This window comes from Fundulus heteroclitus, unplaced genomic scaffold (assembly GCF_011125445.2).
Source record: "Fundulus heteroclitus isolate FHET01 unplaced genomic scaffold, MU-UCD_Fhet_4.1 scaffold_59, whole genome shotgun sequence".
NCBI classification, from domain to species: domain Eukaryota; kingdom Metazoa; phylum Chordata; class Actinopteri; order Cyprinodontiformes; family Fundulidae; genus Fundulus; species Fundulus heteroclitus.
The window spans coordinates 1,455,929-1,482,891 of NW_023397022.1; the positions used below are offsets into that span (position 1 = coordinate 1,455,929).

Below are 26,963 nucleotides of genomic sequence, written 5' to 3' on the forward strand. Positions count from 1 at the left end.
CTGTGGGAGGAAGGTTTTTTTAGCAGCAGGACCCCTGGTGAGAGAAGGAGGGGCCGTCCTCTGTGCCTGTGTATCCTTTACAGCAGGAGTTGGGTTCCTTTGTCAAACTCTTCCTCTGTTCAGAATTCAATCTGAGATCAATTATTCATCATAACGTTATTATAGCATAACACTCGATATCAATAATCTGATCATATGGTGATGTTCCTTAGACACATTATGCATGGATTGTACAGTGTTAAAAAAAACACAAACCAAATTGTGGTTCATGGGCATTTCTAGATTGTGTTTTTATTCATTTATAAGCTTAACATTGTTTGATCATTGATCATTTTTTGAGAAATAGTAATGTATAATTCTAGAGATTTATTAAATGAAAACCTGAAAGATACCTTTCTTACATAAACCATAGTTCCTGAAAACTCCTGGGAGTGAGTTTAAATTTGCATTTCTTCCCATTTTACACAGTTTGTCTTGAAACCCCTGCATTGCATCTAAAATGTGCTAATCTTCCACGTTCATGATAACTAACAAAAACTGAACCCATTCAAACTAATTGTTTGTAATGTATCCATTTAATGGATGAAATCAAATCATGATTAAGCAGCAGAAAGTTAGTTCTGAAGGAAAATACAGACAATGCTCTTTAGAAAACGTGTTTCATCATACTGGTTCTCACTTCAGGTGGGATCAGCTGTTTGATAGATATGACATCTTTGATAATTTGACTAGGTCTTCGATAGCCTTATGTTGTTGTTGACTCGATTAGGTCCTTGGGGAGAAACTCAGAAGTACGGTGTAGGGTCGCTTCGGTCACACATCTGGATGTGGATGTGCGAGGTGATTCCAGGGTAAACGCTCTGAATGGGCAACATGGTTCCAATCCTTGTACCCTTCCTCACTGATCCTGAGGTCTTGTCTGGCCTGATGTAGAACAGCTTGAAGCAGAGACCTGCAAGGATGTCCAGAGCTCAAAATAAGAACCACAATTGGTAACATCTGCAGTGACAAGTGTATGTAATAGACTGACCCTCTCCTCTTAGGTTGAGGCCCTCATTGATGGCAACCTTGCTAGGATCTGTGTATACTGTGAGTTTTCCATGTAGGGTCACATTAAATGGAGCATAGACAGTCGATCCATCACTGCACACAACATCCAGACCTTTGTGGAGTCTACCGCCCCTGAAAGCAGCAAATGTCCCGCTGTTAACAGTTACCTCAGGCATACAGGGCCACATTAAATTTTATTTATACAGCATCAATTCATAACATGTAATCTCAAGGCACTATACAAAGTCAAATTCAATCAAATCATACAGACTGATTGACCATAGTTCATGACCATATGGTTATGAACTTTGGGTCGTGGGCTCTCCCTTAGAGATAGGGTGAGGAGCTCAGTCATCCGGGGAGGACTCAGAGTAGAGCCACTGCTCCTCCACGTCGAGAGGAGCCAGTTGAGGTGGCTCGGGCATCTGGTTAGGATGCCCCCTGGACGCCTCCCTGGTGAGGTGTTCCGGGCATGGCCTACCGGGAGGAGGCCCAGGGGAAGACCCAGGGGAAGACCCAGGACACGCTGGAGGGACTATGTCTTTTGGCTGGCCGGGGAAACGCCTTGGGATTCCCCCGGAGGAGCTGGCCCAAGTGGCCGGGGAGAGGGCCGTCTGGGCCTCCCTACTAAAGCTGCTACCCCCGCGACCCGACCCTGGATAAGCGGAAGAAAACGGACGGACGGACATACAGACAGATTGGTCATAAAGTTTCCTATATAAGGAAACCCAGCAGATTGCATCAAATCTTGACAAGCAGCTTCCAGAAAGAGCGTAGAGCCACAGTGGAGAGTCGTCTGCATTGTTGATGGCTTTGCAGCAATACCTCATACTGAGCTTGCATGAAGCAACAGTGGAGAGGAAAACTCCTTCTAACAGGAAAGAAAACCTTCAGCTGATCTAGGCTCAGTGTGAACGATCATCTGCCTCAACCGACTGGGAGTTAGAGAAAACAGCAGAGACACAAAAAAAAGCACAGAAGCACACATTGTTTCAGGAATCATTTCTACGTTAAAAGGTAATGGTAGATGATCTGCCTTCCTTGGATGTTGTCACAGGTAACAGAACACCAGACCAGGTGTACCTACTATAAAGAGTAAAAAAGACAGGGAGACATTTTAACAAAAATGTTAAAAGTTAAAATAAACTGCAATGTTGTTTACAAATGTTTACCTTCTGCACATATAGCAGAAGGTAAACATTTGAGACTAGTCGCGTGTAAGTTCATCAGTTTATATGAGCATCAGTTATGTGTGTCTGTTTGGGTGAAAGTGTTTATATTTCCGTGACAATCTCCAGATGCCATTGTCCTTGATGTTATCAGCCGGCTAACAGTTCAGAAAGCATCCGCAGGTGTCAGCGCGGGAGGAGGGAGCAGGGTAGAGTTCTGAGCATTCTCCGGCATAACAATCCAGGAGTGATTAGATAGGGATGGCATAATCCAAATGGGTGATTTGTTATGAGACAAGCTGCACTGACTTTCCTGTCAGCTTTAAGTCTTTTGCTGGCTCCACATAGTAAATCCAATTTTCCAAATTGTTGGGCTTTTCCGCGCTTCACTTCCAGATTTTATCCCATCACACCTTTGAGTTCAACCACCGAAGCCAGTTTGCGTACCAGCACATCCAGCTTTTCGGCTCTGCTCCTCCACCATCCAGAACTGTCTGTTCACCGCCTTAGTGAGCGCGTCATATGCAGCCGGCAACCTGATCAAGGCCAAATGGCTACCGACATCCACTGTATTTGCTGATACATCAAAAATCCACCAAATCCAATAAGTAGAAATCCAAGTATCCTGAATCCAAACATGCAAACGTCTCAAATGTCTAGGAATGACAAAGTCGAAAGACACAACGTTTTCCATCCAAGAATATAGGGTGTATCCCACAAAATGAGTCAAATCAGGACCGGACGGGTCCCCCTTTCGTTGCCTACCCGTCGAAATTTTTTTATCAATAGCATTGAGAGACCAGCTTACCAGATCTATGTTTTTCAGAGTTCGGTTAATATGAAGAAAGTGCTCAGAAAGACAAGACATAGCAGTAGAAGCAGGAGAGGGGGAGCCAGGGGTAGGGGGGGGGGGGGCGTGAAAGCTGGAGAGGAGAGAAAACACAACCGACCTCGAATAGAAACCGAACAGTCCTTAAGGTCCGGTGTCCTGGAACTTTTAGCTGTGTCCTTGGTCCAACATACCTGAACCAAAAGGCTGAATTACCTCCTCATTATGCAGTCAAGTTCTCCAGAATCCTGCTAATGACCAGATTATTTGACTCAGGTGTGTTAAAGCAGAGACACAAATGTTGCAGGACACTGGACTGGAATTGAAGATCCCTGATCAAGAGCAATCCTACCTAATCTGCAAAAACAGTCTTCTGTTTTTAGAGCAAGGCATTTTTTTTATCATCAATAGTGGAGAAAAGGAATAATCTCTTAGGTTTCTTTTTAGTACAGTTGCTAAATGTACACAGTCATAGTTCTGTTGATCTATCCATTCCTTCAGCTAATGCATCACGCAAGGTCCTATGTCATCATAGTCGCCATCTTGGGAGGGTGATGTAGCTAAACTATCACTAGTGGTTGTGAAAACCTTGAGGCGTCCGTCTGGATTCTCAAGGCGGTTTTCTGCCTCTCAATGCTGCAACGTCAAATGCCGACGTCCTGAATGTGATGTTTAAACAACTGTGAGTTGAACTAAGATTTGCTAACTCTCATTTTAATCCATTTTTGACTTTATTTCCACATATATTTTGATCTGATCGGTCAGAGTCCGATCAGATCATTTGTTCCAGCACAACTGAGTTCATAACAGCTAATTAATAAATGCATTAGTACTATAAATCATTACAAGCTTGTAGCTCTAGCATCACTACCATTAATCATATTTGGTATAGCTAATATTTGAGTTTGAATGACTAATTGTTTAAATTATAATACCAAATTATAATTAATAATATCATATTCAATCAGCTTCTGGCATAACATGTGTCTGTACTTGTCTTATTAGATCTCAGTGCTGTATTTGACCCAGTTGATCACAATAATTTCCTAGAAAGACTTGAACATGCTATAGGGATTAAGTTAATAGCATTAGGCTAGTTTGTCTGCTTGTACCTTTTTTTTTTCCTAAAATGTCTATTGAATTCAAGCAACGGTGTCTAGCTGCTGCAATAAGCTGATTATTGTAATGCACACCAAATCATTGTGATAAAATGAATATGCCTCCCATACTTTGATTAGGAAATTAGTCCCCACACACAATTTATGTAGTAATTTAAATCTTTATGACAGGTCAGGACCTTATGTAAAACACATTATAAATGTAACACGGGGGAGGAACCCGGATTGTGACAGAGTACGTGGCCCTAAAGCCAATTTATAGACCTCTCAAATATCAAGTGGCCCAGGCTCTCCCAAATAAAATTACCCAGGTAGGTCTGGCTTAGAATTTGTAAACAGAAATAGTATACTAAATATGTTATTTATATATTCTTTTACAATATTAAAAATAGACATTCTAATTTAAAACCCAATAAAGCACAGGAACCCAGGACAACACTAAAAGCAATCTGAGACTTAACAAAAACAACTGCAAACCAAATTAGTAGCAATGCAAATTCATAACACAAAATAATGTTAAATAACAAAAGAAAAGCAAATCTCACATTGCGTCAACCCAGTCATATAAAGCTATGCCCAATCAGTTAATTCATAAAATAAAAATAAATATGCACTATCGTTCTGGTTCTTTAGTGCCTGTGCTACAACTCCAGCTCTAAAGGACGACCTGGTAACCAATTAACCGAGAGCATGACAAAAGATGCACCTTGGTGAGAACATAATATGCAACAGCAGCAATCTGTAATACCCAAAAAATGACAAAGTGTCTGCTAGTGATGGGTCTGGTGTAGGTACCAGATAGGCTCGGGTGGTCAGATCGGCTCGGGGGGCCTGAGCTTCCCGATGACGTCATTATATGGCAACTCCACTCAAACAAACTACATTACACCCGTAGTCTCCATTTGTTACAAATCAATTTTATTTTGTTAATTTACAGTTATTTTCCAGTAGGCATGAAAACTTTTAATATCATTTTGGAATGCCTCTGTGGTAGTCTGACAATTTAATCGGTAATTTTGCAGGATCAAAGTTACAACAATTTCCTTCCTCCAAATAAAAAAAAAATGGAAACTAAACCATAAACTCTTTTTAATTTTTAATAAAAGTCTGCAGCCATTTAATTTTTATTATGGCATTCATCACTTTAAAATCAATAACGTTTATTCCTCCATTTTCTACTGTTGTTCTTTCTGATCACATGTTTTTTTATTAATACAGATGAAATTGTGACAATATTCTTCCAAAAATTGAGCCAACTGTCAAATATTTGTTGATTTTTTTTTTTTGTAAAATGGCTTGAATATTTGTTCTGTCATTTTCAGTGTGGTCCTTGTTAATCATTATACCTAAATATTTTACCTAATTTTCATCAATTAAAGTGGGTTGAATATTTTGAATTGCTAAGATTTCATATTTTTCTTTGTTCATCTTTAAGCCTGAAGCTTTTGAGAAAAAAGAAAACGCTAAATTAACTAAATAAAAATGATTTGTTACAAATGCAGACCGCGGGCTCAATGTAATTTGTTTGAGTGGCATTGCCATAAGGTGACGTCATCGGAAGGCGCAGGGACCATGGAGAATTTCTTCGTAAAAAATGGCCGTTTACAAACCGCAATCCCGCTCTCGAATAAAACCTACACCCCGCTATAATTACTTTAGTAAGTTGTCCAGACCAATCACAATGTTTTGCGTAATTGTACAAACGTTAAACAAATCATGTATAGTGACGTCATCAGAAGGCGCAGGGCCCTGAGTCGATCTGACCACCCAAGCCGATCTGGTACCTACACCGGCAGCAGGGGTTCCGGCAAGATGGTGGAGTGAATAGCCGTAACATAACGAGCTCTCGGCATCAAACTGATTTTAATGTACACATTGGCCACCAGTTTCTGCAAACGCAGCTGCAAATAATTTACTAGAAAATATTAACACAAACTCCCAGCGAAAGACTAAACCAACACGCCTATAATGCCTAGAAAATCCGGACGGAAGCGTCCTAACGACTCCATGCCCGACGAGGAGGGGGCTAGCTGCCTAGCTAGCAACCACGATTATACCAATAACGGAATGAATTGCAACCAGCAAACAAGCCTTGTAGAAGAATTCCCTACCTTGCCCATAAAGCCAAGTAAGCCTCCGCTCCATAAGAAACCAACTTTTTCTAGAGAAGTCGGGCTCGGCTCAGACGACGCAGTGCGCTCCTTGGCGGATCTTATTCATAGCAGGAGCGACTCCCTCGAAAAAATGGTGGAATCTCTTTGCGGCGACATTAAAGTCTTAAATGCAAAGGTGGTTTACATTGAGAAGAGGGTGCAAAGGAACGAGGAGTCTGCTTTGATAACCACGAATCGGCTCAGTGAGCTGGAACGATACAGCCGCCGGTGGAACCTGCGACTCCGAGGGCTGACGGAGGACAGGGAGGAGGATGTGCGGGCTCGAGTAATCAGCGTGTGTCAGGCGATTCTACCGGAGGAAAAGGAAAGTCTCTCTGCTGCTTTAGACGTTGCGCACCTAGTGGGAAAACCTCAACAAGATCAGTCGAAACCTAGAGGTGTCATCTTGAGATTTATCTCTCGAAGATACAGGGATGCTGTTTCAAAAGCAGCAAAAAACAACTCTTTTCTCCAAAACAACAGTCTTCGCTTCTCAGAGGACTTAATCCAAGAGGACAGAGAGAACAGACAAAAACTGTGGCCGCACATAAAGAAAGCTCGGGAGGAAGGAAAAACAGCCTATTTTGTGGGTGGAAGAGGATTTGTGAATGGGTCGGAAATTCATCTGTGATCTGTCAAGCTTAGATCCAAGGGTTTTTCCTTTTATCTCAGAGTTTTATGTTACTTGGATGGCAGGTGTAGTTCCTGATGGTTAAAAAGGTATAATGTTTATTCGTTTCTTACTTTTATGGTTATATGTTTAAATATTATCCCTCTTTTTGGGAGTGATGTTGAACTTACATCATGGTGCTGTGTTATAATACTAAATAAGATGCCGATCTTGACAGCCTACTGCTACTTTTCAACACTAGTAGTATTTAACCAAGGTTTTCTGAGGTTAAGTTTTTTATCTTTCATAGTTCTTATCTCTGTTCTTATTAATGTTGTCAATTGTCTCACTAAATGCCAGGGGTCTTCGTAATAGTATTAAGAGAAAAGCTTTATTTTTGTTTGCAAAACATTTCAAATCAGACTTTACCTACTTTCAAGAATCTCACTCTAACGAGGATGATTCTAACTTTTGGAGGTCTCAATGGGGAAATAATATATGGCTCTCCCACGGAACAGTGCGGTCAGCTGGGGTAGCCTCTTTAAATAACAGGTTTAATGGAAATGTCTTGACCACACAACGTGACCCAGATAGTCATTTTATTTGCCAAGTTATTGAACAAAATGACTCAACCTACTTAGTTTCAAATATTTTTGGGTACAATACAAAGAAAGAAAATGTTAACCTTTTGTTGTCAATTGAAAACATTTTCACAGGTTGGTTGGTTAGATTCCCACATGCATTTATATTGTTAGGAGGTGATTTTAACATTATTCTAGACGGGTCTATTGATAAAAGTCCCCCTTCTATGCATAATAGCTCAGACTTATACTTGACTGACTTCATAAGAAGATTTAAACTAGTGTTGCACCAATGCCATTTTTTGGCCCCGATACTGATACCTGGCTGTGCAGTACTGGCCGATATCGATTCCATACCGATACCATCTGTTTGATATTGATGTGTGTGTATAAATGAAGAACTGCATACTGCTTGGATGTAAAATAATTGCTGTCATGGCTTTGTCAAGCTGCTACCTTATTAAAGCAGGAAAAAGACTAATACAAAGTGAATCCAGTAGAACTAGTGAGTGTCGGGAGAGAGAAGGCTGCGTTCAAGTGACATACAAACATCAAAATGGTATCTGTGCCCTATGTTTTGGTACTCGCCGATAACGATACCAACATTTTAGTGCAGTATCGGGCCCCCCCGGCTGATACTGGTATCGGTGCAACACTAATTTAAACTCATAGATATATGGAGATAGAAGAATCCTAATAGCAGATTGTACACCTGGAGCAATAAATCAGGCTCTAGGCAATCGCGACTGGACTATTGGCTCATATCTGACAGTTTAAATAAGGATTATGTTGATGTTAGTATCTGCCCTACTCCCTTAACTGATCATAAAGCCATATGCATATCTATTAATACCTCAGCTGGTTATACTCCTGCCACACGATCAAGCTATTGGAAGCTCAATTGTTCTGCACTGCAGAATGAGGTAGTCCAGTATAAGATTAGGGACATGATTTCACTTTATTGGTCTAAAGCAAATAAAGAAAACTGTTTTGGGATCAACTGGGATTCTGCTTAAATATTAAGAAAGTTTGGTGCTGAAACAGTCAAAGCCAGGAAAGCGGAGGAATTAAAGATTATCTCTATTATAACAAAATTATCCTGCAGAGATTTTGACTCCCTGACAAAGGAGGAAAAAGAAGAGTTATCTTACTCACAAATGAAACTTGATGAAATGTATCAGCAAAAAGCAAAGGGTGCCTTTATCAGGTCTCGCTCTAAGTGGTTAGAAGAAGGTGAACAAAACTCTCGTTTTTCTTTAGTCTAGAGAAACCTCGTTCCACCAACAACAGTATTGGTAAGTTAAATATTAATGGAGTCATCACTGAAGATCATCGCAAAATTTCAGAATTTTGTTCAAAATTTTACAAGGACTTGTATAGCTCTCAATTTAGCCCAACTGCGTCTGATAATTTTTTAAACTCCCTGTGAGTGAAGATGATAAATGAAATGGATAGAGAGCACTGTGACATGCCTATATTCAATTCAATTCAATTCAATTTTATTTATATAGCGCCAAATCATGAAACATGTCATCTCAAGGCACTTTACAAAATCAAGTTCAATCATATTATACAGATTGGGTCAGATTATACAGATTGGTCAAAAATGTCCTATATAAGGAAACCAGTTGATCGCATCAAAGTCCCGACAAGCAGCATTCACTCCTGGGGAACCGTAGAGCCACAGGGAGAGTCGTCTGCATTGTACATGGCTTTGCTGCAATCCCTCATACTGAGCAAGCATGAAGCGACAGTGGGAAGAAAAACTCCCCATTAACGGGAAGGAAAACCTCCGGCAGAACCGGGCTCAGTATGAATGGTCATCTGCCTCGACCGACTGGGGTTACAGAAGACAGAGCAGAGACACAACAAGAGAGACAAAAAAGCACAGAAGCACACATTGATCTAGTAATCTGTTCTACATTAGATGGTAGTAGCGGGTGAGCCGTCTTCTCTGGATGATGTCACAGTTAACAGAACGCCAGACCAGGTGTACCTACTATGAAGAAAAAGAGAGAGAGCAAAAAGTTAAAAGCTGAAATGACGACAGTCATTTCAATGTAATACAATGCAAAACTGGAGAACAGTAGACTGAAGAACAGTAGAAATCAGTAGAGTGAGAAAATTAGACCCTGATGTCCTCCAGCAGCCTAGGCCTATCACAGCACAACTATAGAGATAGCTCAGGGTATGAGCCACTCTAACTATAAGCTTTGTCAAAAAGGAAAGTTTTAACATTAGTCTTAAAAATAGATAGGGTGTCTGCCTCACGGACCAAAACTGGGAGTTGGTTCCACAGGAGAGGAGCCTGATAGCTAAAGGATCTGCCTCCCATTCTACTTTTAGAGACTCTAGGAACCACCAGCAGACCTGCAGTCTGAGAGCGAAGTGCTCTGTTAGGAACATACGGGGTAAGAGACCATAGTATATAATGTTCTGTCACTTTTTAATTGACGGGTGATTAATGACCCTAATCATTTCCGGTCTCCCTTGACTTCCGGTCTCCCCCTTTGATTTCCGGTCCCCCCTCCCCATTTCCGCTCCCCTCCCCCATTTCCTGCCCCCTCCCCCCACTCCTGGAATCCACTCCCCTCCCCCATTTCCGGTCCCCTCCCCCACTCCTGGAATCCGTACCCCTCCCCCCATTTCCGGTCCCCTCCCCCACTCCTGGAATCCGCTCCCCTCCCCCCATTTCCGGTCCCCTCCCCCACTCCTGGAATCCGCTCCCCTCCCCCATTTCCGGTCCCCTCCCCCACTCTAGGAATTCGAAACTGACACAGAACAAATAGGATCTTCTCACCAACATGACAATCAAAAACGGAGCTTACCGCGCAACTCCGAGACAGGCTCAAGATAAAACAACTCCGGTTATTTTTCTGCTTAACGCATGGCATGACAAGATGATAGCAGACCGGATCTCAACGCTGTTCTGCAACTTTTGCAACTGGAAAGACGTTTTGTGGGATCAAGAAAGTGGTTGCTTTTTAGACCCGCCCTCCTCACAACACCCGATAACGCCCCCCTTCAACGTTAACCACACCCCTTCTCAGTATAAAAAAACAACCGGGCAGACCGATCGGAACATCCATGCAGCTTCACTGACCAGACTTTTAGCATCTGAAACCATGAACAACTACGCGGTTGAAAGAACTACCGCTTCAACATCACCGCAGCATGGCTCCCCGGACAGCGACAAATTCTTTCCGGGACCGTACCACCCTCCTTCACCCTCGCCAACACCTGAATCCTCTTCCGAACTCGACAGCGACAGCGAGAGTCTCCTCACATCGCTGCAGAGGCGTATCGACGACTGGGCCAATGCCCCAGGAGGCGTGCATGTACGGCCCGAGTACAGTGTTTTATGGGATGAGAATTCCACGCTTCCAACCACACTTCCAGCCAGGCTTCCAGCCATGCCGTCTCTGTCAGAGACCCAGGAGGAAGATTCACAAGTGCTGAATCTTCCACCCTCCCCGGACCCTTCTCAGTCTGAGTACTCACAGCTCCAGGACTCGCAACTTCCCTTCAGCCAAGGAGATCCAGCCTCCCCACCCCCATCACCGCGTGAGGACGTGCAGATTCCATCCGGGGAACCAGACGCTGACACCGGCGCTGATGAATACGACGGGTGGATCCGCTTTGGCTTCATCAAAGCGGTGAAAACTGTGGTGCACCATCTTTTGAGCACCGCCATCGAAAAGTACATGCGTGGAAAGTGCTACGGATGCATCAATGATCGTCCGAGTCAGAGAGACCATGAATGTTTGGAGCAGCTTGAGGACCGGTTCTTTGAAAGTAATTACTACGGTGTAATGCGAATGCTTTATAACGAGCGTTTCATCGATGCCGTTCAACGGTTTTTAGCCGCTCGCAACATCCATCAAGACAACGACACAGTCAACGCCGTCGCACAGGCCTATCTGTACGAATTGACGCTATCCAAGCGGGTGCATGACCACATCAACGAGGTGTATAATCAGCTGGTTCAAGCTGGTAGCTGGTCCTATGACTTAAAAGATCAACTTGAAACCATCACGCAGTACTGGCGGGGGGTTTGAAACCAAAGCATGCATGTTTTGTCATATCTTTCTGTAATATATATATTATATGAGTGTTTTCTACAATGAGTCTGTGATATATTAAAGTAGTATTTCCTACAACTAGATTGTGATATATGAAATGAGTGTTTCTTTTACATTGAGTTTGTGATATATTAAACTAGTATTTTCCGCAATTAGTTTATGACATTGTATTAAAAGAATGTCTTTCTTTTTATCTAACCAATGAGTGTTTTTTTACATTGAGTTTGTGATATATTAAAGTAGTGTTTCCTACAATTAGCTTGTGATATATGAAATGATTGTTGTTTACAATAAGTTTGTGATATAATAAACAAATGTAATTTCTTTCCTCGCTCCTTATGTTAATAAAAAATATATAAAACCCAACTACATTCTTTCTACACTTTTCTTTCAACTAGAAAAAAAAATCTGTTACAGCCATGGTGTGGGAAGTAAAATGGCACCACTCGTCATTCTTGTAAATGTAACTGTTTTGAAACTCCAAATGGCTAGGAGCACCATGTATTTGTTATATGTTAAGCAGCAAACTTGCAGGCTGTACCCTGTCTTTCTGAGTTACCACCCTTAGATTGGTGGTGTCTAAACTTTTTCACCCCACCAGTCAAAACGGTCAAGTGGAAATTACTCACGGGCTGGTGAACAAGAAAACTAAGTTGTAAGTAATCTGTGTCCATCTACCTCTAGTTCTGAGTTTCAAGCTAAATTTGTGCCATTCTTAAATTGAGGTTGAAGAGAAATTCTTTTTAAATGGCCCCTGGAAATAGTTTAGGCACTCCTGCTTTGGCCCGTTGCCTACTAGGCAATCCCGTGGAGGCGTTGTGGACAACTAAGATAACATCTGCAGGTATTATAATCACAACACATGTCCTCAGCCGCGCTTCTCCCCTTGCGCCTGTTCTCCGTCTCACTCAGCGGAGTTACAAAAGAGAAGCCGGCATGCACCTATGTAAAACCCAGTAAAATAAATTAATAACAGCTTTTATCTGCAGCTCATTTTTCCATTGTCTGCCTAGAGAGCTTATCTCTAAAAATTAAAAAAAATCCCCGAGCCTATCGTTCCACTTCCAGCGTTACTCTACAAAGAGCAGAATAACTTAAGGGAATATTGTTTTGCACAACATGATATCTAGTGAAAACTTCAGTTTTAAAAGAAGAAATAACTTAATAAAAGCAGGTCTAGAAATCAGTGAAGAGCCTGGTGCAAAGTCTTAAAAGCAGCATCTCTACATGTGTGACAGCTATCCCGTCCCACAAGCACATAAGGGTATCAGATATTAATTGAAGCACAACTTCTCTTTTACCAGAGAGATGTAAAAGTGGGGTGGAGAACATGACAGGACATCTGTGTTTTTAATGTTGATTTCAGAAGTCTTCCTGTTGCAAAACATTACCGTTGTTAATTATGAATATAGGCTAAATTTATTTTCCTTTCATTACTTAAAGTCTGAAAACATTACATATCCTTTTTTTTCTAATACCAACTACTTTTTATGCAAATATGATAATTTGGTTAGTAGTTTATAAGATAAAACCAATCAAGCAAATACTTCTAAGTAGTGTATAAACATGTTGAAGAAGTTTTGCAACGGTATATTTCTTTTCTAAAATGAAAATTGGTAGAAACTGTCATGGTTTAGGTTTTAGTGCGGCTTTTTTCCTGTTTTTTTTTTTTTTTAGTTCCTCCTCTCACTCAGTTTACCCTCCAGGTTTGTGCGGGTAATTATAGTTCTGATTCATTTTAGTTGAAAACGGCAACCCTCAGGGAAGTTTGTCCAGTGCTATTTTCTATTATGATAAACCTGACATAGGAAAATCACTTTTTGCAGATGACGGGGCAATTTGGAAAAGAGGAAGGAATATGTTGTAAAGAAAGTTCAGGATGCTATTGATTGTAGTGGAAGATTGGTCTTTGAAATGGGGATTTAAGTTATCTGTTGAGAAATCTCAATGTTTTTCACGAGAAAGAAAGTCAAAGAAGATATTTGTCTGAAATTGCATAAACAAAGATTAGAAAGGGTAAACATTTTTAAATTCTTGGGGTTTGATAGTTTGCTTACGTGGAAACTATTCAATACTAAGAAAGTATTGAATATTATGAGGTGTTTAACAGGAAGTGTATGGGGAGCTGATTGTATGGCGTTGAAAATTTTATATATTGCATTAGTTAGATCAGTTCTAGATTACGTTTGTATTGTTTTTGATTCAGCCGCTAGTTCATCTCTAAAAAGGTTGGACATTATTCAGGCTCAAGCGATGAGCATAAGTTGTGGAGCAGTAAAATCAAGGTTGGAGAAATGCCATTAAGTCTTACAAGGAAACAGTTGAGGGCAAATTTATGGGCTCATTTACAAAGTCAAAAAGAAACACATCTAACAAAAAGAATACTAATTGAAAGTTGGGAAAATAGTAAAATTAAAAAGGAGGTATTTGGTAAGGGAATTATTCAGATAATAGAGGAGTTAGGGATCAATAATTGGGCCGTTAGTCTACCTTAATGCCGGCTATACCATCATGGTTACTACCTCAACCTAGTGTTGATCTTTCTTTATTAAAAAAGATTAGTTCAAACAATAACGTGTTAAGTATACAAGCTTATGTGAACACTTTGATACATGAGAGATATTTTTTACATTCCTGAATTAAAAGTTAAGTTGTTTAAAACTGATTATTTGTCAGTTTATGCAGCATATTATTGGGAAGCATCCATAGTTTCAGCATTCCAGAAACTGTGGAACATGTGCTGTTTGAGTGTATTAAATACTCAAATCAAAGAATGGATCTAAGGACTGGAACAAGAAGGAATCAAACAACTGAACATTATAAATATCTTCTCAAATAAATACGGAAAGATGGTGCTTAAGATCATGTCATCTTATCTACAACAAACTGGACTAAAACTAACGGTTTAAGGAAAAGTAACTAAAGATCAAGTAGGCGGTGATAATGCACTATTTGATGGCAAGACACCAGTAAAAAAAGAAGAAGCTCACCCTCCACTCCCTCAGCAATCTGTCACACCGGTTGGGCACTAATTAGTCAGAACTCCAAGTAAAAGTATAGGTACCTCTCCAAAATATGACTTTGGTAAAAGTCCAAGTCACTGACTGAAATGTTACTTGAGTATCTGAAATGTCTTGTACTTACGTATGAAAATTACTGTAAAAATAGATGTACTCAAGTAATGTAATAAAAACAAAGAAAATGCAGTTTGAATGACATTTTTAGATTTTAGTAAATTTTAAAAGTCAAATTCACTTGAAATAATATAAACAGCCAAGTGCAAGAGAAATTTAGACCAAGTTTAGACAGAAAACACAACCTTTTTTCAAGTAAGGTCAGTGCTATATACTTTACAATTGTACACAACCAAGTGCAGGTAAAATTTAGACCAGGGGGTGTATACTAAGAACATAGTTAATTGATAAACCAGTTCCAGCCAACCTACAGGAAGTGGTAAACCTGTTAATAGATACACCTGCAGGTTATCATTGAGTTAAGAAAACTCTCTGCTATTAGATGCTTTACCTATACCACAAGGTTAATTTAACCTGCTTTACCACTGAACCAGCTTCTTATCCTGTTGGTGGTCATAAATAAGCCCAGGCAAGTCCCGACTTTGTCGCAGTCAATCAGTAGGTGGGGTCAAAACACTTGCGAGTCTGCCTGTGATTCCGAACGGGAATCACTGGCGAGTCTCTCTTTTTGTAACGAGTAACTAAACCAAACATTGAACATGTATTGGAGTAAAAGTATGCAATTAAGTTCAGAAATATAGTGAAGTAAAAGTTATCAAAAAATGTTATACCCGAGAAAAGTATAAAGTTCTCCAAAATATACTTAAGTACAGTAGTGAAGTATTTTTATTTCGTTACTATACAACACTGCTGGTTTGTTCCCTGTTTTAGCCGCTGGATTTTCCTGCCGCCTCTGTTAGCTGCTGGGTTTCTTGCCTTCATCCGTGCCTCAAGTTTTGCTCGCTGCTTCATTGCCTGGATCTCCTGCTGCCCCTGTACTACAGCAACCCTGTAACTCATCTACATTTCTCATCTCTTTCTGATTTCCTCATCCACCAATCATCCCTCTTTCAATAAACTATAGTTTAGAAAAAGTTCATCCAAAGTTAAATTTATAACAGAAACAAGTTTGGATTTAGTACGGTGAAAATATTTTAATTTTATGTTGTCAGTGCCTAACGGATAAAATAACGAGTAAGGTGGGACAAGAGAAGGTGAAAAAATATCCCTGCCATTTTTAACACCAGAAGTAATCATATATTAGTCATCGATATTCTTTTTTTGAAAACTAAACTCCACCGCTTTAACCAAAGCATTTCTAAGCTTTACCAGAGCATAATTTGTTGTTTTAATCTAACTGCTGACTGGATTTTTCCTTTTTATGCAATGTAACTACAAATACATGCACTACAAAAGGGGGGTTGTGGCCTAGTGGTTAGAGCAGCGCGCTTGCAGTCAGCGAAGGATGCAAGTACCCGGCTCGATTCCCACTGCCTGCACTCTGGGTCCCTGAGCAAGACCCTTAACCCCAGATTGCTCCCCGGGCGCCGCACATGGCAGCCCACTGCTCCCCAAGGGTGATGGGTTAAGATGCAGAGAACAAATTTCATTGTAATGTATATTTCATTGACAATAAAGATAATCTTACTATTATTTACAAATACGCACAGTTTGCTAGGTTAACGAATGACTGCTAAAACTCAATGTTGTTGTTTTTTTTACCTGGGCACAGCCACCTATGGAGCTGGTCTGCCACTACCCTCTCTGGCATAGAACGTTCAGTTTGTCTGCGTTCTTTCTGTGTCTCTGCTCTGTCTTCTCTAACCCTCAGTCAGTCGAGGCAGATGGCTGTTTACGTTGAGCCTGGTTCTGGTTCTGCTGGAGGTTTTTCTTCCTGTTAAAGGGGAGTTTTCCTCTCCACTGTAGCAAAATCTTAAATCCCTTTGAGATGCTATTGCATCACATTAAATAGAACATTCATGCTTGAAAACCTGCCAATGTGGCTGAATTAAACAATTCTGCCGAGAAAAGTTGGCCATAGTTATTCCAAAATGATGTAAAAGACTCATTGCCCGTTATCACAAACGCTTAATGACAGGCAACGGAGGAACAACCCTTTGTCAGGTTCAGAAGGCCATTTCTTTTTCACATAGGCTCAAGCTGTTATGTATAGCTTTTTTTTAAATAAGTGAAATCATCATCTCAAAAAGGCAGACTGTCACACATTTGAGTTTGTCCTACGTTAACTAAGACCAACAAGCACATCACAAAGGTTTAAAGTTAAATAAAAGAAACTTGACAGTTATGAGCAGTAGTCTTTGCTGTATCTTTATATATCCCTCAATACATGAAATCATCATTTAAAAACAGCATTTTGTATTTACTCTGGTTATCATTGTCTAATATTCAACTTTGTTTAACGACAGACAGTTAAGTGTGGAAAAAAAGAAAAGAAAGGGGGGGTTATCGGGGCAAATATTTTTCACAGGACTGACTTTAAAAGTCTGTTAAATATAAAAAGTGCGACAGCCAACTCCGGTATACTTCAACCAACAATATCTGAAGAAGTTTCTACTGTTTAGGCTGCTAAGAATGTACTTCTGGTAACTCTGAACCCTGAGACTTCACAGAATACAACAATGTATGTACCAGCGTTTATAGGGTAAAATTTAATTAAGTTTAGATAACAACATCAGATGCTTCTTTAACCCCAACTGAAGTAGAATAATTTAGTTACTTGGAAAAACCAAGAACACTAAACATGCGTCACACTTTCAGAAGTAGACAAGGTTGTGATAGTATAGCCTGGAGCATGAATACTTTTACTGAATAAATGAACAGACGGACTGGGACTGCACTATTCACACATCTTGTTAGTTTCTGAAAGAAAAAAAAAACACCAAAGAATTTATCGTCATTATGCATCATTATACAATTTGAAACTTTAAAGACAATTTTGTATCAGTTCAGTTTTTGTTGATTTTTCTTACCAGGAAAAACTTATGAATGTAAACGTATAAAATTTTTGAAACTCAGTAGAATTAGACTTTCTCCTGAAGCTCCCTTTTTCATTTAAACAAAAAAATTGAAGGAAAACAATGGTGAGGGCCAAAGATGGCACCTAGAATATGGATGGACGCAGAAATGGTTTTAAATTCTTTCTGGAGACTATTGTCTTGTTGTGGCTAAAAGTTTACAACACTACTGTCACAACATGGTGAGGGTCTCTATAACATTTAGAGTCTGCCTATGTGAATTAATTACAATGGACTAAAAGATCATGTATGAGGTCTGACTCTAAGGAGAACTCATGGCTCACATTCTCTGCTCCATTTAATCTGTGCCCTCCAGAGGTCAGAACCGACCATGTATGCCAGTACAATTCGTCCCACCAAAACCTGCTCTGGGTTTACTTTGTGCACTGGTGTGCCGTCCTTTTGAAACAGGAAGGTGTCATCCCTAAATTGGTCCCACAAAGTTTGGAGCATGAAATTATCCAAAGATTTCTTGGTTTGCTGCAGCATTATGAGTTCCTTAAAGGAGCAATTAGCGATTTCTCACCAGAAGGCGAAGCTGCCTCCTCTGCTCTGCCCCACAGGATAATTGGAGGTACTAGTAGACTGTATATAAAACATTAAAATGTTCATATCCAGATGGTCATGCAGGTGTTCAGTAAAGGAAATAATGGCATTGAAGCGAACATAACTTATTCTTCAGACCACCCAAGAAAAGGAGGTGGTGTAGCTTTATTTGTTAGATCCTGCCTTACAGTCTAGATTCTCGTTTCTAAATCTCTTCCTAAGCAGTTTGAACTTTCAGCTTTGAAGATTGACTTGTGCGGCGGATAGCTTTTAGCTGTTGTTGCTTGTTACAGAACTCCTTCAGCCATTGTTGACAGTTTCTTCTAATTTTCCTAATGTTTGTCTGATTAAAATGTTGAAGAAGAGAGACTGGTTTACTGTTTCCCTGTTAGAGGGTTTTGAGACACACCGTCTTGCTTTTAATGTTTCTCAAATTATTGACGGTGCTACTAAACCTAATTTCCATCTTTTCAACCTCAATGCAATTTTGGTAAATGATCTAAGTGATCATTGTCTAGTTGGTGCAGTTTGAAACACTAAAATCCTCCATTTTGAGCCTGTTCTTGTCTAAAAAAGAACTATGAAGCATTTTAGAGAACAGGCTTTTCTTCATGGTATAGTTCATTACAATTGGAAGTGCATTTATCTGTTTGATGACATACATTTTTCCTGGGACTATTTGTTTGATATTTTTTAACTATTGTATTGACAAATGTGCTCTGTTTCATCAGCTGAGAGTTAAGGGTTGAGTCATTTCCTGGTTCAACACTGAATTAGCAGGTCTCCTGGAAAGGAGAAATCAGCTCCGGGAAGTCCCAAAGAAGAAATGATTCTAAAGTTGATGGGTTACATTTCCATCAATTAAAAAATCTGCTGGCTGCTACCTTAATGAAAGTAAAACACGATTATTGTGAAATGCGTAAATAACCTAAAGAAATTATACCAAGCTGTTAAGGCTCTCATTGCTCAGGGTTTCCCCTGTCATTAACTAAATAATATAATTTACTTCAGTGCAAGGTAGCATCCTGTCTCAGTGACCTAGATTACTGTGATGTTTCTTATAATGCACCTGCCACCTCTCTGCATTAGATGCTGTCTATCATGGAGAATTACGGTTCATACCAACATCTCTCACACCTCACTGTACTTTATATTCCTTTAAATTTCAACCGGCCATCATCATCAATCCATAAACTCATGCATTGGTACATTTTCATCTTTAAAGCTGTCTGATCCTGTGTTATTTATCCCGTTATATGTCATTTAGTCCAGCAAAAGACTTAGTTCCCAGGACTTTATCACTTTCAGTGCTCCATTAGTAAAAACAGGACTTGGAAAAGAGGCATTTTCTCACTCTGTCCTATCAACGTGGAGCACTCTACAACAGGATATGAAAATATCCATGTTGATTCCTATGGGAGAATTTAAGCTTATATTCAGAAATATAAAATAAATCTTGCCATGAAACTTGTTCTTGTTTTTAGGTTATGATTTAAATCCTTTAAGTGTTTGTTTTGTTATTGTGTTTGTAAATATGTATTTGTTTTGTTTTACCAAAACCAGTCTCCTGTAAATGATATCTTCCCAGATAGCAAAAGATGTTAAATCAATGTGGAATTAGGGTCAAAAAGATTAACTTTTGGTTAAGGTCGACGATTGATGGTGGATCAACCAATCATCCAGTTCTAGCCAATGTTGAAAAGATGTAATTGAATGCTGTTTTGAAGACAAATTTTAATGATCGAAAAGCCAACGTCGCTGTGTGTATGCTGTGTTGCACCCCTTCCTCCTCCTGAGAGCATTTTGTCATTGAGCCAGGGTTTGTCACATTTTAAACTAAATAACATATGTCGAGGACAGTGAGTTGTAATTTTTTTCTGTACATTTTACTTGTCTGGAAATGTTTGTGCATATTGTGAAATCATGTCAAAGAGCAAACAAAACATTTACAAACTAAAAATACCTTAAACACATTCCAATTATTTGAAGATTTGCATTACCAGAATGAACGGCGAGTTGATCCAAGCCCACATCACAATGTGGAAAATGTCTATGAGTCGCAGAATTAGACGTGTAAAATGGAATATGGTAAAACTTTTTAGATTTTGCCTGTGAAACGCAACAACATTCATGGAGGAAGGGCAGAAAGCTTGTCTGAGCTTACTCAAAGCTGCATGCTGCTGCATGCTGCTGCATGCTGCAGTAACACTAATATCCATGACGTCCAAAGCAAAACGTTTTATTCATAAAGAGGACAATAATTCTTGTTGCAGGTTATGCACACATATAACATATTGGAACAGCAAAGACTACGCTATAGAATTAAGAAATGGGGCATTTTAGTAATTTGTGCCTTTTAGTTTAACAGAGCACTAAAACTTTAGGTTTGAAAAACAAGGTGTACTAAACTTTACAAACTGTGTTTCAAAGATAAATCCAACTGTAAAAGCTTTTGAAACTGCACCAGTTTTATCTTTGTCTTGTTTTAGAATTTATGGACATATCGATAATAAGACCCAACTTGTGTTCGGCCAAGTTCCGGGGTTAACTCAAATACCAAAAATGTTGTAAAAATTCAGAAATAATATTTGATTATGTTAAAAAAGAAAACTGTGTTTTAGTATGTGAAGTGCTATATGAATCAACAGTGAGGTAAAATGAGAAGCCCCTGATATCTGCAGCAGATAACTAAGTTAAACTTCATGGACGTTTGACATAATCAACATCTTGTATTATGTCTTTTAAATTGTGTCATTTACAGCAGACCTTGTTAAAACATTTAGTTTTTTGATGATGATAGCTTGTGTTACGTTTTCATATTTAATGCAGTTTCTTCATTAAACTCCACAACTGTTTTTCAGCCATTCCTCATAAATTACTTTCTTCCATATAACCTTTTTCTCTCAGTTTAGTTTTTTTTTTAAACCCATGTGAGGCAGAACTGAAAAGTGCTTTACAAATAAAGTTTATTTGGCTGATACTGCAGGCCAGTGACTAACTTGTAATAACAGAAATCCACTTCAAAAAGAGCCACCCTTTTAATGTATAGTTTATTGAGAAATAGGATATTTGTGCAAATTTGAATGAAGAACAAGAAACAGCAGTAAGCACCAAAAAGTTCAATCATTTTTCATTTTTACAATGGTTAATTTTATACTGAGCCTTGATGGTAACGATCCATGAAATTATCTTAAAAGGGGAGACAAACATTTCACACATAAATGTCTTTGTCCTTTTCACAATGTGCTGAATAGGATACTTTTCCTTATTGCAGATCTCTTTGTAGCCTTCTGTCTGGGTTAGACCGCTTGCTGTTTTTTGGGGGCAAAAACACAAGAATAAAATCATGATTTAAGAAAAATGATTACTCCAATAAACATTAGTAAATATTTTGCCGTGGATTAGGTTGTAGAAGAACCAGTAATCATGGGAAGGGTTTGATTCTTGGATTTTGTGGTAGAAATAGCCTTTGAAAACAAACAGTATGCACATTAAAAAGAAAAAATGTTGTAAAACGTTTCAATGTAGAAAAGCAAACCAATCTTAATTTTGCAAAAATGGATTTTGCAGCCGTCGGGCGAAAGAAAAAAGATGATTTCTGTAACTTTTCCCGGACTGAGGGAGGTGTGCTTCACTTCAAGTTCTTCTGAGGAACCAAACAAGGAACCCCACAGAAAGAACACACAAACCACTTATTTTTCATAAGCTATTCATTACAAGGATAATATTGCTAGCTCAGTGTTTCCTCACCTTTTAGAACGTTCCCATCAAAAAAACTAAAAGAATAAAAATAAAATGGTTAAAACAACGTATTAGTATCTTTAAATACTTTAGATACTTTATCTTTATGAAAGTAAATCCTACCGTAGTTCAACGGTGTTAAAAGTACATTTTCTTGCTCCACACCTGTGAGGTCTGAAAAATAATTAAACATATATTGTTACACAGCCGAAAAGCGTAAGGGGGGATTCCCCAAGTGACATTACTACGGTATCACATGATCAGTGGCGTCATAGGGGGGATTCCCCCACCGTATATTCAACGTATAACTTAAAACATCGTTAGAATATATTCATTAGAACTTACCAAAGTAGCGTATGCCATGTTGTGGGTTGGAGCTTGCGTTCTGACCCTCGGGATGGATCTGAGCGTTAGTGAGGAGCGAAGCTGAAGAGGTTTCTGGCATGATCTCGAGTGATGACTACCTTGCACCGAATGAGCATCTTTATACATTTCTGGTACTGAGAGGATGCATTTACCGAGAGAGTCGTGACTTCCAGCGGTATACTAAGTTTTACCGAGGCCCGGATACCCCGACCTGCGCGGAGCAGTGTCTTATTCAGATAAGTTGAAACGCTTTCCTGTTCTGCTAACTAACAATGGCCTGGTGTGTGGCGCACTGAGCGGCGATGGTCAGTGGTTTATTGAGATAACAGGGAGGTTTCCTGCTCGGCTCCCTAGCTGACCAGGAAGTGAAGTGTCCATCCACTGATCTGCGCTGACCAGACACTCTGTTGATAAAGATAACTGAGTGGCTCGGTGTTTTTGTTTATTAACTAACAATGAAAGGATGTCATGCTCGTTGAAAGGAAGGTTTTGCTGTTGTGTGAAAATGATAAGATAACGCTCTGCATGAATTTGCTGACTGCAACTGCCGGATCGATATTGTCTCCCCTTCCTGCTGCTGCATGCAAACGCAGCACATGTGTTTGAGACAGCTCCTCCCCTCCTCTACAGAACTCGTGAAACTCGGGGTCGTGATCAGTAAGAGAGTGAGCTGCTGCACTGTTAAGACGCTTTTTGTCGCGCTTCCAAACTGATTTGAGCTTTATAGCAGGATTAAAGATTAAGGATTCTCTATTTCAGCGCAATCACAACGGTGCGGGAAGGAGGTTTTTTCCACGTAGAGTGTGGTTGGTATGCTGCTGCTGAGCGTTAGATTGAGTGCGTATAAGATACATTAATTACATGTGTACAACCGAAATAAATAGATATAATTATAAAGTGAATTGTATTATAATTAATATCATCATTTAATATGGGTGGTATGCTGCTGCTAAGCATCAGATTGAGCGTGTATAAAAATTAAATAACTGAATGTGGATAAAATTAAATCATTGGATGTGTATAAGATAAATTAAATAACTGGATGTGGATAAACTGAATTAAGTAGCTGGATGTGTATTAAAGGAATCATTAGACATACTTAAATAATCACGATAATAAAGTTAATAACTATATTAATAATAATATCGTATTAATGACAATAATATAATATGGGTAAGGCAGGAAATCAAAGGGAGGCCGGATATCAAGAGGGGCCAGAAATCGAGGGAGGCCGGAAATAGGGAGGGGGGACCGGAAATGATTAGGGTCATTAATCACCCGTCAATTAAAAAGTGACAGAACATTATATACTATGGTCTCTGGGGTAATCAGAGCTCTGATATATGATGGAGCTTGATTATTAAGGGCTTTATACATTAGAAGGAGAATTTTAAATTCTATTCTTGATTTAACAGGAAGCCAATGAAGGGAAGCTAAAATTGGAGAAATATGATCCCTCTTGTTGATTTTCATCAGAACTCTTGCTGCAGCATTTTGGATCAGCTGAAGACTTTGAACTGCATTTTGTGGACTTCCTGATAGTAAAGAATTACAATAGTCCAGCCTTGAAGTAACAAATGCATGGACTAGTTTTTCAGCATCACTCCTGGACAGAATGTTTCTAATTTTGGCGATATTATGGAGGTGAAAAAAGGAAACTCTGGAAACCTGTTTAATATGGGATTTAAATGACATGTCTTGGTCAAAAACAACACCAAGATTTTTAACTTTATTACCAGAGGCCAAGTTAATGCCATCCAGATTAAGTGATTGATTAAGAACTTTATTTTTTGAAGACTCTGGCCCAAAGATTACAACTTCTGTCTTGTCAGAATTTAAATGCAGGAAATTTAAAGACATCCAGCTTTTGATGTCATCAAGACATGACTGCAGTCGAAGTAACTGATGGATTCATCAGGATTTATGGATAAATATAGCTGAGTGTCATCAGCATAACAGTGGAAATTAATCCCATGCTGTCTGATAATTTTGCCAATCGGAAGCATATATATATATAGTAAATAGAATTGGTCCAAGGACTGAACCCTGTGGTACTCCACAAGTGACCCTAGAGTTTGAGGAAGATTTATTATTAACATGAACAAACTGGAATCTGTCCAACAGATAAGATTTAAACCAGCCTAATGCTTTCCCCTTAATCCCTACAGTATGCTCAAGTCTTTGTAGGAGAATATTGTGATCAACTGTATCAAATGCAGCACTGAGATCTAACAGGACAAGTATAGACACAAGTCCATTATCTGAGGCCATGAGAATATCATTGGTGACCTTCACCAGAGCTGTTTCAGTGCTATGATGAGCTCTGAAGCCTGACTGAAACTCCTCAAGTAGGTCATTACTATGTAAATGTTCACATAGTTGATTAGCAACTACTTTCTCAAGAATTTTAGATAAGAAAAGAAGATTAGATATAGGTCTGTAATTTACTAACTCATCTTGATCAAGAGATGGTTTCTTAAGTAGAGGTTTAATAACAGCTACTTTAAAAGCCTGTCGTACATATCCATTTACCAAGGATAGATTAATCATGTCTAAAATAGGACCACTGATCAGAGGGAATACCTCCTTTAAACAACTTGGTTGGGATTGGGTCTAACATACAGGTAGAAGGTTTAGATGAAGCTAAAATTTTAGATAGCTCAGAAAGCTCTACTGCTTTTAAACAGTTCAGACACTGCGCAGGTTCTAAGGATTCCTCCAATGCTGCCTCACTTACTGAGGACGAGGGTAATCATGTTTGGAAGGATGCCAATTATTTTATTTTTAATGGAATCAATTTTATTTATGAAGAATCCCATAAAATCATTACTGCTAAGAGCTAAGGGAATGGATGGATCAACAGAGCTGTGGCTCTGGGTAAGTTTGGCAACTGTACTGAAGAGAAATCTAGGATTATTCTTATTCTCCTCAATTAACGATTGAAAAAATATGCTGCTCTAACTCTGCGAAGGGTCTTGTTATACAACAATAGACTGTTCTTCCAGATTAGGTAGGATTCCTCTTGGTGTGTAGAGCGCCATTTTCTCTCCAATTTCCTAACATTGTGCTTCAAGGAACGCAGCTCTGAATTAAACCAAGGAGCCAGCTTCCTGTGAATAATCACCTTCTTTTTTCAAGGGAGCTACATTGTCTAATGCAGAACGCAATGACGAGTCATACCGTTTACAAAGACATCTATTTGTGAATTGGAAGAAACAACATTGCTGCCATCTACAGGGCATTTCTGCAATACGGAGGATATTAAAAGGGGACAGACTCTTTAAGTTTTGATACAGCATTATCCGATAAAGATCTACTATAATGGGAACCCTCTTTTGGGGGTGGAGAACTCAGTTAGATTAAACTCAAATGTTATTAAAAAATGTTTAGATAGGACAGAGTTGTGAGGAAATACTGTTAATTCTTCACAATCAATGCCATATGTCAGCACAAGGTCTAAAGTATGGAGCCAAGAGTGCGTCGGTTTATGCACATTTTGAGCAAAACCAATTGAATCTAGGATAGTTTTTAAAGGCTACACTAAGGTTATCACATTCTGTGTCAACATGGATGTTAAAATCACCCACTATAATAGCCTTATCAGTATTTAACACCAAATCAGATAAGAAATCTGACAACTCATCCAAAAACTGAGTGTAAGGGCCTGGTGGACGATACAAAACAACAAACAGAAGAGGTTTATTGCTTTGCAGTTTGGATGAGGGAAACTGAGGGTTAAATGTTCAAAAGAACTGTAGTTATTAATTGGCCTGGGACTAATTAATAAATCAGACTGAAAGATGGTTGCCACTCCTCCTCCTCTTCCCACGATCTGGGAATGTGGAAATTTGAATAATTGGAGGGAGTTGACTCATTTATACTAACGTAGTCCTCTTGAAGCCAGGTTTCTGTGAGACAAAACAAATCAATGTGTTTATCAGAAATCAATTCGTTAACTAAACAAAGTCTTGGAGGGGAGAGACCTTATATTTAATAGACCACATTTAATTGTTTTATTTTTAGGTTCAAGGTGAACCGTATTGATTTTATTAGGTTTTTATGATTGTTCCTTTTAGATAAGTTTTGATCTGTTAAGTTTTGGCTGTGGGAAAGACAAAACCGTCTCAATAGGATAATGGATGGTAACAACAGTACAGAAGCTGCAGAGAGGTGTGTTAAACTACGGCTCTGCTTCCTGGTCTGGACCCTGGGTTGTCCAGCATTTAGAAGGACTAATAAATCCGGCCAGATTTCTAGAAAGAAGAGCTGCACCATCCCAAGTAGGATGGATGCTTCTCATTCAGGTTAGTTCTGTTATAATCACTTGAACAGTACAGCAAGCTATAAACCAACTAAAAAAATAACAAATCGCCAGGGTGTGATGGCTATCATCAGAATTTTACAAATCTTTTATTGCTGAACTGTCCCCTTATTGAAAGTCTTCATAGAATCCATTGCAAACAAATGCCTCCCACCTCTCTGACTCAGGGAATAACAGTTCTAATTCCTAAACCAAACAAGAATAAATTATTTCTAGTTAACTGGCGCCCAATTTGTTTACTCCAACAACGGACTATAAAATTTTAGCTCTCTTATTGGCTAGAAGATTACGTTCTGTCTTGGACTCCATCATAGATGAACACCATCAGCTTCATGAACAAAAGGCATA

General features: G+C 39.2%; 1 protein-coding gene across 1 annotated transcript in view; it reads right to left on the reverse strand.

Moving 5' to 3' along the window:
- Nucleotides 1–259: 259 nt before the first annotated feature.
- LOC105921758 (leukocyte cell-derived chemotaxin-2) overlaps nucleotides 260–26,963 on the reverse strand; it is a 68,874-nt gene continuing 42,170 nt past the window's right edge. Inside the window, exons 3-4 of the mRNA XM_012857609.3 lie at nucleotides 1,031–1,182; nucleotides 260–952 (exon numbers count right to left, since the gene is read on the reverse strand). Coding sequence (XP_012713063.1) covers nucleotides 786–952; nucleotides 1,031–1,182 — 319 coding nt within the window. The 3' untranslated portion in view covers nucleotides 260–785. The remainder of the gene's footprint in view (nucleotides 953–1,030; nucleotides 1,183–26,963) is intronic.